The sequence below is a fragment of the Rhineura floridana genome, chromosome 1 (genome assembly GCF_030035675.1).
Source record: "Rhineura floridana isolate rRhiFlo1 chromosome 1, rRhiFlo1.hap2, whole genome shotgun sequence".
Lineage (NCBI taxonomy): Eukaryota > Metazoa > Chordata > Lepidosauria > Squamata > Rhineuridae > Rhineura > Rhineura floridana.
Window position 1 is genome coordinate 188,363,035 of NC_084480.1, and position 16,343 is coordinate 188,379,377.

The 16,343-nt window shown below is 42.6% G+C and overlaps 1 protein-coding gene across 6 annotated transcripts in view; it reads left to right on the top strand.

The window, feature by feature from the left end:
* Positions 1 to 16,343, top strand: part of TRIO (trio Rho guanine nucleotide exchange factor) — a 279,134-nt gene that overhangs the window by 69,199 nt on the left and 193,592 nt on the right. For 4 of the 6 annotated variants that reach the window (XM_061589413.1, XM_061589410.1, XM_061589377.1 and 1 more), the window contains exons 3-5: positions 8,101 to 8,215; positions 10,471 to 10,663; positions 11,507 to 12,019. In XM_061589413.1, coding sequence (XP_061445397.1) covers positions 8,101 to 8,215; positions 10,471 to 10,663; positions 11,507 to 12,019 — 821 coding nt within the window. The other 2 variants (XM_061589393.1, XM_061589400.1) reach the window with 2 other exon arrangements.

The window sequence follows — 16,343 nt, forward strand, 5'->3', positions numbered from 1 at the left end:
GCCTTCCTCTTTTTCTACTCCCTTCTGTTTTTCCCAGCATTATTGTCTTTTCTAGTGAATCGTGTCTTCTCATGATGTGTCCAAAGTATGATAACCTCTGTTTCATCATTTTAGCTTCTAGTGACAGTTCTGGTTTAATTTGTTCTAACACCCAATTATTTGTCTTTTTCTCAGTCCATGGTATGCACAAAGCTCTCCTCCAACACCACATTTCAAATGAGTTGATTTTTCTCTTATCTGCTTTTTTCACTGTCCAACTTTCACATCCATTAGTAGAGATTGGGATTGTTAGGAGATCCTTATTCCCCTCACAGAGTTGCAATTCTCAGAGTTCCCTGGGAAGAGGAATTGACTGTTAAACCACTCTTTGAATTGTAGCTCTGTAATGGGAATGGGGGTCTTCTAACAACTTTCAGCACCCTTAACAAACTACAGCTCCCAGAATTCTTTTTTGGGGGGGGGATGTTATGACTGTTTAAAGTGGGATGCTGCTGCTTGAAATACATAGTGCAGAATGGGCCTAAATGTAATCTTTATTGCTCATAATTTGCTCTTTTAGAGAGGTTAATAGAACAGTCACGTCTGTATTCCTTTGCTGTCTTGACTGATTAACCCAATAGCACCAGAGCCAGGTAAGACATCCTAAACTGTTTCTGATGGGTTTGCTTTGCTGATATCATGTGCCTGGGGCTGTTACAGTATTTCAAAACTGTCTGGTTTTTAAATCTTGGGAAGAGTAGGGGCTGAAAACCAACTAATGAAAGAATCTGACTCTTAACGTGGAAATGAACTGGCTGTAGGCCTGTACACAGCACTAGGTAACTTTGGCAGGCAAGTTGCTTTAATGGCTTATGGCTGTTAAACAGACTACAGCTGTGACAATTTTTCAAACTTAAACACTTTAGAAGCTGTTGGGATTATCGTGCAGCCGTCTTTTTGCCCACAATCCCTAAGCAACTGCCTGCTTAAGATGTGTTCTGCCTCCTAGCTTTGTTTGGTTTAGGAGTGTGAAATTGCAGGATGTCAAAACTGTAAGTCTGTCCTCTCACCATGGCCCAGATTTATTTGTCAAATTCAGATGCTGGGTTCAGACAAGTAGCTGCTTCATAAAAAAAAAAAAACCCACACTAACGCTGCTGATACAGTTGTATTAGTGAGTTAATAAGAATTTAGTGCTCAGAAATCTCTGGTTTAAATCTCATCTTAGCCATAAGTTTACTTAGTGGGCTGAGGAAAGCTACTCTCAACCTGCCTTTCTCCTTCCAAATCTGCATGATGGAGATAATTATGTTGACATGCCTTGAAGGGAAGTTGTACACGTTAGTGCAGAGAATCTATATGCAATGCAGTCTCCAAAGAGCTATGTTAGGAATATAGGAGGCTGCCTTGTGCAGAATCAGATCATTGATCTATCCAGCTAAATATTTTCTGCGCTGACAGGCAATGGCTCTCTGGAGTTTTAGACAGGAGTGTTTCACAGCTCTGCTTGGAGATGCCAGGGATTGGCCCTGGGTCCTTTTGCTCGCAGAGCAGGTGCTCTGTTACTAATACGTCCCATCAGTTAAACACTTAGCAAGATTATTATAATTACTACTACTACTACTGTTTGCAACTATTCGAAAACCAATCGGAAAGCTGTTTGTAGCTTGTTTGTTAGAGCTGCCACCCTTGCTGTAAGCTGAATTTGGTTCCGTGAGACCTGGCACAGGGATTTGGATGATAACTAAGCAATGAATTATCATTTGCCCTAATTTCCTCCCCATGTGCTTCTTTACCACCCTTTCCTGGCATGTTCGTTATATTTTACCAGCATCACCTTTTATTTTAAATGCTACTTTCCTTTCTTACAAGCCTCTCCTTTCATCACTTCCTACCATCTTGGACCTTTGTTTATCCGGTGGTCCTCTGTGGCCTTTTCTCTTCTGCTTTCATCTTTTGTTTTGATAAGAGTTTCTCTGGCTTCCTCACGGCTTGGAGGAGAAGGGTTCCGTTCTTCTGCATAACTTATTTGCATAACTTGTATTTGTATAAATCTAATTGCCAAGTCTGTGGGTGGTTTGCAGAATCTGTTGCATTGCATTTGTTGTGGTGAAGCCTTGAACATCGGTTAGATGAGTGAGTGCTGCAGAATGTTTACAAACATTCCAGTTGTTAAATGCAGATGGTTGTATTGATTTTAGTTTAGTTTAGTTTGATTGTCTGGTTTGTTGTTCGTGTTGGTGAGATATATAATAATGTTTAAAAACAGGATTTTTTAAAAGCGAAGTTGTCAGTTTCTGTGAGGGATGAAGCATCTGTTTCACTGGGATTAAAGCTCTGCATAGGCTTGAGGACAAGAACAGCATTATGGCTGAAGATTGGACGGGGCGGGAACTTTTGGAAGACGTACCAGGAGGTACGAAGCGAAGAGAGACAGAGCTCCAGGAGCAAGGTGTCTGAAGGAAGATTGCAGTGAGCTGAGAGAGAAATACAGAGGGTAGGGGAAGGATTGAGGAAAAGGGCAGATGAGATGACAAGGGGCTTCGAAGAACCCTCACGGTCCCTAAGATTAGCAAGGGCTTTATGCTGTTTGTGCTGTCAGTGAGGGCCAAGAAATAGTGATGAAGTTGATGGTGAATTGGACAAAGGACTGGATTTCACATGGATGTTTGAATTTGTCTGCAAGCCTCTAGTTTGAGACAAATTTTCATGGACTGTGGAGATGAGGCAAAAAGAAAGATTGATTAGATAGTAAGGACTGATTTCAACTAGAGATGTAGCAAATGCTCACAATTTTTATACTGGGAATCAAAATTTTGCATTAGCAAAAGTTGAGCACATGGATAAAGGTAATTATTTCAAGGAAGGTAGTAGGATTCAAAACAATTATTGTAGTTTGGAGTGTGTGTGTGTATATATATATATATATGCCTTCTTATCTGAGTAAGTCAATTTCACATGCAGGGAGAAGGAACAGAATAGTTGAGAGAAGGACCACAATAGTTGGGTATTAAACCATATGAGAGCCAGTTTGGTGTAGTGGTTAGAGTATTGGGACTAGGACCTGGGAGGTGAGCGTTGAAATCCCACTGAACCATGAAGCTTGCTGGATGGCCTTGGGGTACTCACAGTCTCTCAGCCTAACCCTACCTCACAGGGTTGCTGTGAGGATAAAATGGAGTGGGAGAACTATGTACAACACTTTGAGACCCTTGGAAGAAAAGTGGGATATAAATATAGTAATAAATAAAATATGTAACAGCAGCCCTTTTAGCCCAATGACAGTGAAACCACAGTTAGCAATTGCAAGCTAGCCAGCGCTTTATAACAAGGATGGGAGAGAACTGATGCAAGAATGTGAACTAACAGTGGATAAAGCCTTATTCCTGTGAAAATTACATCTCTGCTCCTCGTAGACAAATGACCCAAAGATGTGATATTACCTTTCAGCAGAATGAAAATATCCCTGGAAATAATAGGGAAGATTTCTGAGATCAAGTATGATTTGTCTGACTGTTTCACAAGAGTCCACAAAAGCACTCGCACTGGTTGTCAAGACCTCTCCTATCCCCACCCCGCAAGCAGCCCCATGTCTGACATGACAGTGTCCTTGGGAAAGGAACTCAGGACCTTCAGAATGCCACATGCTCAAAGGTAGACCCACACCTCTCCCCTAAGTGTGGAACTAGCAATGGAGTTTCACCTTTGACTTTGCTCTCTAGACATTTTGAGACCTCTGTGTCATGGCGAGTTAGCAATAGAATCAGTTAAATTATAGAAATTCATATAATCCTTTGTATCTGAATGGGTTTGCCTTTCTTGATTTATAAAGATCAAGGTTGCATGTAGCAGCCATTTTGTTGACCTTTGTTTTACCCCAAGCACTGATTGTTGGTCAGGACAAGCCTAGACTTCTTCTGAGTGATGCATAGGCATTAGAAGGGTGGGACAGATTTTTTTCCTATAAATAAATAAATATGTCTTGCACCAGGAAACCATCCCTAAATCAAATTATGCTCTCACATCAATTTGACAGCCAAGTTTCCTATAAATACATAGCCTAGACTTTTGTTGGGATAGTTTGATCTATAGTTAGCAGAAGATATGCACCCTGGATTCCATGTTGCATCTTTCACCAAGATGGTCTCAAAATGACTGCCTTTTGCTAGGGATCTTCTGTAGCAGCATAAGATATACAACCTGCCTGCCTATTGTATCAGCTGGGGAAGGTATTTGGAGTTAAAATGATGTTGCTCTTTTTATTTCCTTGACTGCACTTCTGTGGCCATTTTGTTCATTACATGAATTAACATCTTGGTTAAACTGTGTGTTCTAACCTGGGGAGAGTCTGATTAATATCATTTCGCCCCTTGTGTAAGTCTACTGTCTTCTAAGGCAAGTTAATAAGAGAGTGTAGAGCAGGTGTGTGGTTAGGCATTGGAAGTGTAAAGTTTCACTTGGTATCCCAATTATGTCTCTCTCCAATAAAATATGAGCCCAACAACTCGTTAACCCAGTAGGTGGTGGTATTTATTGCTGATTTGTGGGTATTAGATTAGATTTAGTCCCTACGGTAAAGTTGGAATAACTAGGCACCCATCTAACCTGGGTTTCCCCATGGCCCCTGGGAGACAGGGTAAAGAGAGGGATGAGGACTTTCCAGAGGACACCAAGAATGTCACAGTGCCCTTCACCCATATTGTTTTTGGTATTGCAGAAAACTTGGGAGATGGACAGGATCAATGATGACCGCAAATAATGGTTGGCTAGTAAGGCTAGTCAGAATTGGTGGGTTCTTGCTTTTGCATTTCAGGACAGAGATGGGTGCTGCCCCATGTGTAAATGGTGTATAGGAAAAATGATAATGTGTAAAACAATCCTTAACTATCTGGAGAAGGGAGAACATATTTTCTTGGTATACTTCTATCCCAAAATTGTGTGAATCCTGATCAGCGGTGATTGTTAAATGTTAGTGCTGGAAAAAACCCAGGATTTTATTGCAACAGTTCTTGATTATTGTTTCATACTCCTCCTCACTCCCCTCCTCTCCTCCTTAGAGGACCTTGAAGACCAGGGTTCGAATCCCCACATAGCCATGAAGCTCACTGAGTGACCTTGGGCCAGTCACTGCCTCTCAGCCTCATGCAAACCCTATTCATAGGGTTGCCATAAGTCGGAATCGACTTGAAGGCAGTACATTTACATTTTGCTTTCAGGGACGCATGTATCACTTCTAGGTTGTAGGAACAAAAAGGCAAATCAGAGCAACTCTTAACATCCGGATATAAACAAAGCAGCCTTAGATTAAGGATGAAATATCCAGTGGGGGTCTGATACCTTGTCGATTCAGCAGTGTGGCAATGTCAGAGACTGAATGTTAGCTGGCCATCTCTGTTTGGCCACCTAATTGGCTATCTCCCCACCTAAGGTTAACTATTAATCTGGAAGCCATGAGACCTGGACTGACTTAACTTTGAGTGTATTATGCCTATGGTAGACAGTGCTTAATTTCTAACCTGAAATGTCAGAGCTCAGCCCTGCTTGAAAATAGTGCTCTTGGCCTGAAAGCTCTTCTCACTAATTCGAAGTGCATGGAGGCTAGCTGTGGCTGTTCATTTGTGATGGAAAAGCACTCAGTATATGTCTTACAATGACATTAGTGTTCCACATCTAAACCAGCTCCAGCATGGAGGTTTGAAATTTAAGCCTTAGATCAGCCTTATATTTAACAACTTCCTAGTAGCCATAGGTGACTAGGAATTTCATACTGATAAGTGAATGCACTAAGGGAGGAGATTTCTGTGCTAGCCACAGAGAAAGGACAGCCCTTTCTTCTGCAACCAAATGCATGGTATTTGCTTCTTAGCAGCCTAGCAATTTTTTTGAAGGCTAGTAACTTTTGTTGGATTGATTGATTGAATGAATGAATGAATGAATGAATGAATGTTCCACCTTTACTCACAAAGGAGCCCAGGGCTACTCCAGGTGTAGGCTGTAAGTTTTTTATGTCACCCCCAATAAAATAATGGTACACGTTGATTTATCCTGACAGGATATTTTGAGACGAGCCAATCTTGGTATATTGGAAACCAATGCTTATCCAAATACTATTTGGTGGCATTTTCTACCACAAGAGTAGTTTCTTCTGCAGGTGTATAGAAAAATGCTATCATACAAGGTGTCACAAACATATAAGGTTTTATTTCCCATTTTTCAGTGTGATCAATTTATCTGCAAACTAACTTTGCCAGACCATGAAAACAATGAAGAGAAAAAAAATACCCCCTTCCTTGTATTTTCCTTTTTTTAAAAAAAGCTATGCAGCTATATAAATTTGTTTAATTTAAAACATTTCTGATGTGGTTTTAATTGGAAATACAATTTCAGAGTGGGTTACAAATTCCAAAATTGGGGTATCACCACCAAAAAGGCTCTCCCCGAGTTGCAATATAGAAGGCCTCAGCTAAGGACAGTTGAGAGAACTCCATGGCAGATCTTAACAAATGGCATGGATGTACCATATTTGATTGGCTAATTAACCAAACTGAGCTGGAAAATTGGCCTAGAAGAGAATATAAAAACAAATAAAATTGTACAGTTATGGGAGAAGTTGTTACTGATGAGATTAGTAGTGCTTGTGCCTTTGCTCCAGTGCAGCAGCTCTAAATCTTGAGCCAATAAAAGTTGCCTTGTGGCTTTATTTTTAAGTAGTAAATACTGCTGTTAGTGACGGCTGCCCTCTTCCCTCTCATCATAACTTAAATTAAGCTGGTAGCATAGTCAGAGGTGGAAATAGTCCTAGAAGCCTCTGAGATGGAAGTGGAGCACAAGGGCAAATATTCCTTTGCCACTTTCCTTAGACCTGTGAGCATTGCAGTGACCACAAATTTGCTATGGCAGGTTTGGTGAACATCCTTTCTCAAAAAGGGGGCAGGTAGGCAAGAAAAGAGCCGAGCAGACATCCAGTGAGGTCATAGCCAGTTCTGGCAGCTTCATCTCTCAAGCTGTGCATGCAGCTGACTCTGCCATGTGTTCATTGCTGCTCAGAGTTTTGCTGGTTTTACAAATGCCTTGGCTTCTCTCTCTTGTGGCCTTCAAGAGCTCCAATAATGGATGTAAAGTTGCTTGATACAGCTGCTGCTCTGAAGCGAAGGTTGTCTGTGTCTGGCCACTGCCTGCATGAGAGACTAACTGGGAATCCCATGTTGCTTTCTCTGAAGTCCTTGAAGTAGGGGCAGGGCTATTTTTTTTTCTGTACTGCCTTCAAAGAACAATCCTGTTTTAGGTTTTGTAGTGGTCGTGTTGCTCCAGTGAAAAATGGCTTTCTGTTCTCAGCTTTTATAAGTGCCATTGTGAAGTGTTAGTACTAGTGCTAGTAATTTATACACCATTGTAAGTGTATAAGGTGCTTTACAGAGTTTGGTAAGCAAAAGGTGGCTTGCAGTCTAAATTGAATAGTGGGGAAGGATGGCAGAGATAAAGGCAGCAACAGATGGATGTGAGCAACAGATAACTTTAGAGACCAGATGATCTGGGTTCAAATCTCCATTTACCTGGAAAACTCACTAGGTCCCAGGCAGGTCCCAGGATATGGTTTGAAGGCACATGAAGCCACCACCTTCCTGAACATTAATATATAATGTAAGACTATAATATAAGATTTTTTTATATTTATTTATATATATAGCATATAAGAACATAAATAAAATCTAAAATAAATGTTCAGCCTACTATCTAAAATTGTTTTGAATGTAAAGGTCATGCTTTGAACGCTACTCTTGAGTACTGGGACAAAAGCTGGAATACGAATGTGATCAAATAAATATGAAGTTTGTACTTCCAGTGTATTCAGCATGGTTGTTACAGTCCTAAAAACAAGACCTTTGTAAACTGCTTGTCCCCAGTGGTGTGTGTTTTGTTTTAAGCAAGATCTTAACATATCTTGGCAACACCTTTGTATTGAGTTAAAGCTATGCTGGCAGAAATAAATATGTGTGAAATGCCATGCTGTCTTCTCAAATGCACGCTGTCGGATTGTATCCCTCCCCTGGGCAGAATCTCTTATCGCCAGTGTACACCATACCCTACAGTTGGCACTCATTCAATATGTTTCTTTTTCAGGGGGAAGAGATAAGCGTGGAGGGCCCATTCTAACATTTCCAGCGCGCAGCAATCATGATAGAATACGACAAGAGGACCTTAGGAGGCTCATTTCATACCTAGCTTGTATTCCTAGGTAAGGGTACCTTTCCTGTATTATGATTTGAAGCTGTGTATACTTTGCATCATTGTGTCAAAAAAGTTTAAAAGGAGTCCTGTGCGAGTTCATATCAAGGTCACGTTCCTCTAACCTTCCAGTTGTTTAAGGAAAGGTAGCTTAGCAACCAAGTACGCTGCTCTGGAGTATTCAGAATGCTCAAAGGAGCAGCCGATCATCACAGACTTGGAGTAAAGTTACTTTCCGGGCCTTTTCACCCTTGAATGATCAGGGCTACCATTAACAAAACAAAACAAAAACTGTATTCCAAGGTTATTACCCTTTAACAAGAGTGCAAAGTGAGTTGTGGATTGCAGCCAAAGTCTGAATTGCTATTGCTGATTTTCCTAATGTACTGCAGACTAAGAAGCCAGTTTATACAGCATATAGAATCAAGTGATAAACACTTTACCTGGACTATACCACCTCATGCAACAGTTTTGGGGGGCGGGAATGTGTGTATATGCACATATACACGCTCCCCCACCCCCCAAAAAAAAACATGTCAGGGAAAGAAAGGTTCAACCTAGTATTTTCTTTGACATGTAATTTTTCTAGGTGTGGAGGGGATATGTTTGTATATGCAACTATGGAACCCCACACCTGCTGCGTGAAATGATCCCATCCAAGAAAAGCTTTACTGTTTGACTCTGTGAATTGATTAAGCTGTCCCAAATAATGTGGCAAAAGAAGAAACCAGTATTGGACAAGGGAGAAAGTGGCTTTGCACAAAATGTGACCTATTGCGCTAGTAAGTGCTAGCTCTGTTGAGCATTATCAATGGCTTTGCTCAATTTAGCTACTTTGGCAAATTTCAACACTTAAGACGTGTTTTTCCTAGTTCACATTAGGCTAAAGCTGCTTCTTTTTCTTAGAAAGGTGCCAATTTCACAGGGAGAATACATTCTGCTGAACTGAGTATTAATCCCAGAGTAAAGTTTACACTTTATAAATGGTATTAAACATGACTCTGCAAGAGTGCCGTTCAACCCAGAAATAGCTCACATCTGAACTGACTGCCTCACCTTCAGTTGATCAGAATTGTAGTGAAGTGCAGATTTTCTCTTAAGAGCCAGCTGGCTGTACTGTTATGAATTGCAGGGCTTCTGAGCTTTCCAAAAGACCGTGTGTGGGCTGAATACCAGGCTGAATTTAGGCACTGGTAGCATTTGCTAGAGTAGCCAATGCTTCTTATTAAAGCTAGTGTATTTTTATTGGTAAAGGGAGAGGGAATATGAGTGGAATCAGGCTAGGATAAGGTAGATCTCTAGGAGCAGCCGAGAGCATGTAGCTGAGCAGAATGCAAATTGCTAGTGGAATGTACAAGTGGGAAATCTGCAACAAAATGTTGCAGTAAATTCTCAGCCTTGGCAATCCCAGAAGAGCAAATTAGAGTTTCAAGGAACTAGGACATTCCATCAACAGACAACAGCGTGAGCTACTTTAAACTTCTTTTCTCCCTAGGCTCACATGCCATCAACATTCTGAAACTCCTGTAAGGTAGTAGGCCCTTTTCAGGTGGTGCTGGTGTAGGTGTTGGTACTGGAGGATGTCGTAAATATTGTCTAACTGATATCTGGGTCTGACACTACAGTCGGCTTCTATGTTGAGTTTTATGTGAAAATGAATTTTAAAAATTTACTAAAACCATTTTGTGCTTTATTTGCTAGTGCAGGGCTGGTCCAAGAGGTAAACTAGGTAGGTGCCTGGGGTACTAAGAGCACCTGTTGCGTCTTTATTAATGTCTTGGGAAAAGAGGGAGAGACCTGAACCTTTGAGGAGGTGCACTGAGACCGCTTGGCATCTGGTTGGCTGGGTGATACCCCTATATTCCAGAGAACACAACTGCGGGACTTCTGTGTCCATGATCTCCCTAGGACATATGCCCTGTTGTGCAGGGGAGGAAATAAATAAACAGTGCACATTATAACTGAGAAAATAGTATCCTGGTCCACTCTTGCTCATTTGTTGTGCTATTGTTTATGCTGCTTGTCATACAATGACGCAAGGATATGTGTTCATGTGTGCATTGTGTATGTGTAAAATGTTCTTTCATAGTAGTGCTTGATTCTACCAAGTTGTATAAATCTCTGGTTAGATGTTATCCTTCTGCAGGTAAAAAAACCTGCTGAGTTGACCGATGAGGACAAGAATAGAACTGGCAGACAGAGTAGCCAGGCTGGCACTCGGGACCATGCTTGCCTCTATTAATTGTTGTCTTATTTACCTTCTAGTGAAGAAGTGTGTAAACGAGGTTTCACGGTTATTGTAGATATGCGTGGATCTAAATGGGACTCTATTAAGCCACTTTTGAAGATCTTGCAGGAATCCTTTCCCTGTTGCATTCATGTTGCACTGATAATCAAGCCAGACAACTTTTGGCAGAAACAGCGGACTAACTTCGGCAGCTCCAAGTTTGAATTTGAGGTAACTTATAACAACAAAGTTGAATTTCTTCTTTCTAATGTTGGGTATCTAAAGTGGAGGGAAACCTGCCTCCCTTCTAACAGTATTTAAAGAAATTTTGTATCGCTAATACTTGGCCTGTTAAAACCCCCCCCCCATTTCAATATTACTGAGGAAACTACAGAACAGGCACTCCTGTACTCCAGTTATACCAGAGAGGGAGATATTTCATGGCTACACTGGTGGAATGGCAACCTTATCCTATGCATGCTTAGCCTGGGAGGGGGGAACCCCCGCCCCCCAGAAAATACAAGAATGGCATAAAATTGGAAATATCGCCTAGAAATATTTCCACAGGAATATAGGAAGCTGCCTTACACTGAGTCAATCCATTGGTCTATCTAGCTCAGTATTGTCTACACTGATTGGCAGTGGTTTTCTAGGATTTCAGGAGGTGCCAGGGATTGAACCTGGGACCTTCTGCATGCAAAGCAGATGCTCTATCACTGAGATACGTCCCCTTCCCCCTCCTGTTGCTCACACATGGAAAGAACCTGAATGCAGGTGGATAGAGACCCCCCCAGTCCCCTTCTGCATCAACCCACACACAGTACATAATGCCATAGTGCCCCTAAACTATCATCTTCAGTGGCACAGCCAGCAGCGACCCTGCTACTGCTGGACCCCAGGCCACCCTTACACGCCGGGGTCCAAATTCCTTTATGTGGCTAGCCGCCACCATTTTGAACCACAACACAGAACCCACATAGCTCCCTGGAGTTCACTTTAATTAAACGCTCCTTTTTTCAGTGCTTTAAATGTGTCTCATTGTATGGTTAACATTTGATCTTTGCTGCTTTCCAGACAAACATGGTGTCTCTGGAAGGCCTTACCAAAGTTGTCGACCCTTCTCAGTTAACCCCCGAATTTGATGGCTGCTTGGAATATAACCATGAGGAATGGATAGAAATCAGAGTTGCCTTTGAGGATTACATTAGCAATGCTACACACATGCTCTCTAGGCTAGAGGAGCTGCAGGACATATTGGCCAAAAAGGATTTGCCTCAGGACTTGGAGGCAGCTAGGAGTATGATCGAAGAGCATTCGCAGCTGAAGAAAAAGGTCATCAAAGCCCCTATTGAGGACCTGGACTTGGAAGGGCAAAAACTGCTGCAGAGGATACAGAGCAGTGAGACTTTCCCCAAAAAGAACTCTGGGTCTGGGAATGCGGACTTGCAGAACCTCTTGCCAAAAGTGTCCACTATGTTGGACAGGCTGCACTCGACGCGGCAGCATCTGCATCAGATGTGGCATGTCCGGAAGTTGAAATTGGACCAATGCTTTCAGCTCAGGCTTTTTGAACAAGATGCAGAAAAGGTAAAATGGGGACCGTTTTCTGAGCCAGGTTGGCCAACTTCTTAAGTGGGGCCATATGTTGCACCAGGGGCATCCACAGGAATTTTTCCAACGAGGGGGCCAAGTAAAACAGTGAAAGCAAGGAGCAGGACAATTTCTGATCTTTTAAAAAATGCAAAGAATAGTGCATATTTTACTTCCTATCTCAGGTTTTCCAAATGCTGGTAATTTACTATTTTTTTTAAAGAGAGAGAGAGAGAGAGACAGAAGGAAATCTGGGGGTTATGGTTCATGACCCACCCACCCCCTTCTTACCGGCACCAATGAGTTGCTATATGTGATGGAGAACCGTTGGAGTACCAAGGAAGCTGGCTGCGTTCCCCCTTAAGAGCCCAGGACAGTGTGTGTCTGTGTGGCCTAGCCATCCAGACTTGAAAAGGAGGCTGTGACTGCTGCCTCTGGAGGAAGTGGCTACCCCAACATGGAGCCATCATGGTAGTGTCCAGAGCCTGCAACCCAGTACCCCCAGGAGCCAGATCTAGGCCAGGGCCCACCAGTTGGCCCTCTGCTGTAAGCCATGCTCAAAGGATATTCGGAAATCCTTCTCTTAAATAAATAAGGTCTTAAATAAATAAGGTGGGGGGAAAACAAATGGCAAATATGATCTAGCCTCTAATTTCATATCCATGAAGCCTCTAGCCTTGCTGCAGTCAAGGGGATCTATCCATCTTCAAATGGTGGCAGGATTGGACCATTTGGCTGCTCTTATGCACATTTGGGAGTTGTCCCACTGAATTCTGTGAGTTTTAACTAATAAATAAAGCATGTATAGCAACTAGCTGCAACCAAGCACAGCCTCGTGGGATTTCACGTTGATGGTTTTTTTAGTAACTATAACTACTTTAATGCAGACATTTGGATGATTTAGGCAAATTGATCATAACACTGGGATTTGAGCGAGATGTTTTATTACATGCATGTACACTGCTTTTCATCCAAGATTGGCTTTCAGAGCAGATAACAATTAAAATCCAATACATAACAAACAAGATCCAATCAAACTGTAAGCCCCCTCAATGCACTCCAGTTTGCATTTCCCCCCCTCTGGACCCTTTTCTCTCCTTTTGGGCCTCACCGCTAATGACACTTCTGAAGCTCTCCCTTGCACGGAAGTCTCCTTTGGTAGGCCCAACTAGCTCTTACCTAGTAGATGCATCTTAACCCTCTACTCTCTCACAAGAAGGGTTAGGAAATGCAAGCAACTTAAAAATAACAGAACTTTTTCCATTGCTCTATTGACCAAAAGTAGATATTGTGAAATGAACGTTTTGGATCATTTAGATTCCGTGTACCTTAGATACGAAATGCTTAATTCTGCCTTTTCTTTCATTGTAATTGGGATCTAAATGCCTGGAATGTGCTCCTTGGTGAAATCCTCAAAGATCAAAATGACAACTGGAGGAGGCACTTTGACCCACCAGAAAACAATTGTCTTCTTCATTAGAAAGAGTGCATGCACCTCAACTGCATGGAAGGGTTTAAAAGGTGAAAGTTAAATATTGTTTTAAAAAGGTCGCTTGCCTAAGGATCAGTTTCCCAAATCAGAAAGCAACCTCCCTTGTCTTTGCATGCAGTTGGTGAGCCAGAGGGTCAGGACTGTGGGCACTTTCAATTTGTGTCTGCTACAGTTAGAGTGATGACCCTAGCAGGGGATTTCTCTTACTGCGGACTGCTCTGAAACATACTTCCTTTGGATGCTTTCCGTGCAGAGACCTTCTCGGCCAGCTGCAGAGCTGAGAGGCTCCAGGTGGATGCATACCTGTCTTGCAGCCTAACACAGGGGAAAGATTTTCGGTTTTAGAATGCACATCCATCTAGCCTTTCATACAGTTAGGGAACTTCCCCCAAGATTTACAACCCAACAGGGGCTGGGAAGCAGTGTATGGAAAGAGATTCATCCTCTTTGCCAATGTCAACAGGAGATGATAACATGAAGAGAAGCCAATCTGACATCATATTTTCCCTCTGTAGCTGAATACCCGTGGAGGATTAAATATGGGGGGAAATGTTGTTAGAATAGAAAATGCAAGTGAATTTTACTGTTTTTATATTTAAAATTATGTGTATATATAATTATATTTATATTGAAGCTTTACTTACTAGTGGCACTCTTCATTCTTTAAGGCAGGGATGACTAACCCACAGTTTGGGGGCCTGATTCAGGTTCCCATGCCAATTTTTCTGGCTCCCAGAGAGCCCACTGATTTTGCAGGTGGCAAAAAAGGGGGGAGGGAGTAGACACTGCACTGAGGTGGTTGGAGCACAGAACCATAAGGGGGATGTCAATTACAAGTCATTGGATCAATCAGTAACCCTCCACCCTTAACTGCTCTGCACGGATGAGCTGAAGAGGGGGACAGTGTGTGTGTGTGTGGGGGGGGGGCTCCTGGCTATGCTCACCACAAAGTCAGATCTTGTTTAATCCTGTATGTGTATTGCAAGTGTTTGTGTGTAAGCTTCTATCCCAGGCCTTTAAGGCATATACTGGATCAGGGTGATAATGAATAATCAAGCATCGCCAAAATTAAAGAGTGACATTAGCAAAAGAATAAACAGATTCTTTAACATCGGGATGGGAAACTTTTTGGCCCCAGGGCTGCGCTACCTTCATAAGCGTTATCCGCATGCCTAGTATGGACAGGGCCAGGTGCAAAAGTGGCCAGAGCAACCAATGTCACTCTTACCTTTGCAGAGTAGGATACATTCCAGCCACCCTAAAGTCAGAGGTTTCTACGTGTATCTGCATCTCTCTATCCTCCATCCTGGCAAGTAAGAGGTTTTATCGCAGTTCAAGAGCACATTCCAGCAAGGCAAAAGCACTTGAGGCTGGTACAAAGTAGAGCTAGTGAAGGGTATGGCCTGGGGAGTGCCCCGAGGACTGTGTTTTGTCCCTGAGGTTGATGTCCCCCTTCCCTGTTGTAACACATGTAGTGAAAGTTAAAAGCACATCCAAACAAAAAGTGAATTGTGTCAGTATAGAGCTGGTTCACAGGGGACGTCCATCTGAGCACTGAGTGGCTACCTTGGGCTTGCCAAGTTGATTGCCATTTAATGCACCTAAAGACAGGATACTCATTTTTCTAAATGAATCTCTTTTAAGACTCCAGATTTTTAAATGTTCCCTATTAAGACAGACAAAATATCCCTCATTCTAGTGCTAAAGCAGGTGTGGGGGACCTCCAACCTATGGGATAAAATTGACCCGCCAGGTCTCACCATCTGGCCTGCCAGGCCATTCTGGGCAAGCCATGCCCACTTGCCCTACACCTGACATCAGGTGTGCGGTAGGTAAGGGCAGGGCTTCAAAGAGACAAATGGGAGCTTTAAGTGAGTTCCCGATTGTTCCATTGCTGGAGCAAGGTGCACTCTCCCCACCCATCAGTTGTTTGGCATTTGGAGTGTGCCTTGCTCCTGGAGGAGGAAATGATTTCCATGGAAATCGTCGTTAAAATGGAGGTGGGGGGGATCAGTTTTTGCATTTTATATTGAAACTTCTTACCCCTCCCAGTGCTGGTCTTTGAACCTCTGGAAACAGCATGGGGCTGCTTGCAAAAAAGCGTTCAAACAGCCCCATGCTGCACTTTGAAGTCCCAACAATCGGGCCTTGAAAGCACAGCATCACCTGATATCATTGTGATGTCAGGTGATTGACAGATGGGTGGCTCTCTCCAAATTTGACCCGCCAGGGGTGGGGAGATAAGGATCTGGCCCACTGGCCAGAGAAAGCTCCACTACCCCTGCACAATTGTATGACCTAGGGGGATCAGATATGATGTGGAGATCTGTAGGGAATTCAGGATCAGTTTACAAGCTTTCTCTCTGAAGTGCTACATTTTTATGATGAGGGGGGCACTTTCAAGCAGTCTTTGCAATGCGAAACTTTCTTTGGTACAGCCCTCACATAAGGATTCTACCATCTTCATGCGAGCCTAGATGTGACAAAGTGTTCACTCCTGCTTCATAGCATCTATGAACACTGACCACATGATGGCAAGATTAGTACATTGCAAGTGTCTCAGCCACCACAGTATGCTAATGACAATGCTAGTTTCTGAAAGGGATGAGGGAAAGAAGGGCAAGAAAATTCACAAAACAATGAATCTGCATCACATGACAAGTATGGCCCTTTCAGCCAGGGGAGGAAACTCGCTGTGCAGAAGGAGAGATGTGAAGCCCTGGGGGGGAAATGTAAAAATTAGGGGAGCTGAACCATACAAAGAAAGAAATCGCAGATACTACATAGTAGTTTTGTAGTAAAGCTTAAAAAGATAGTAAAGGGGAAGAA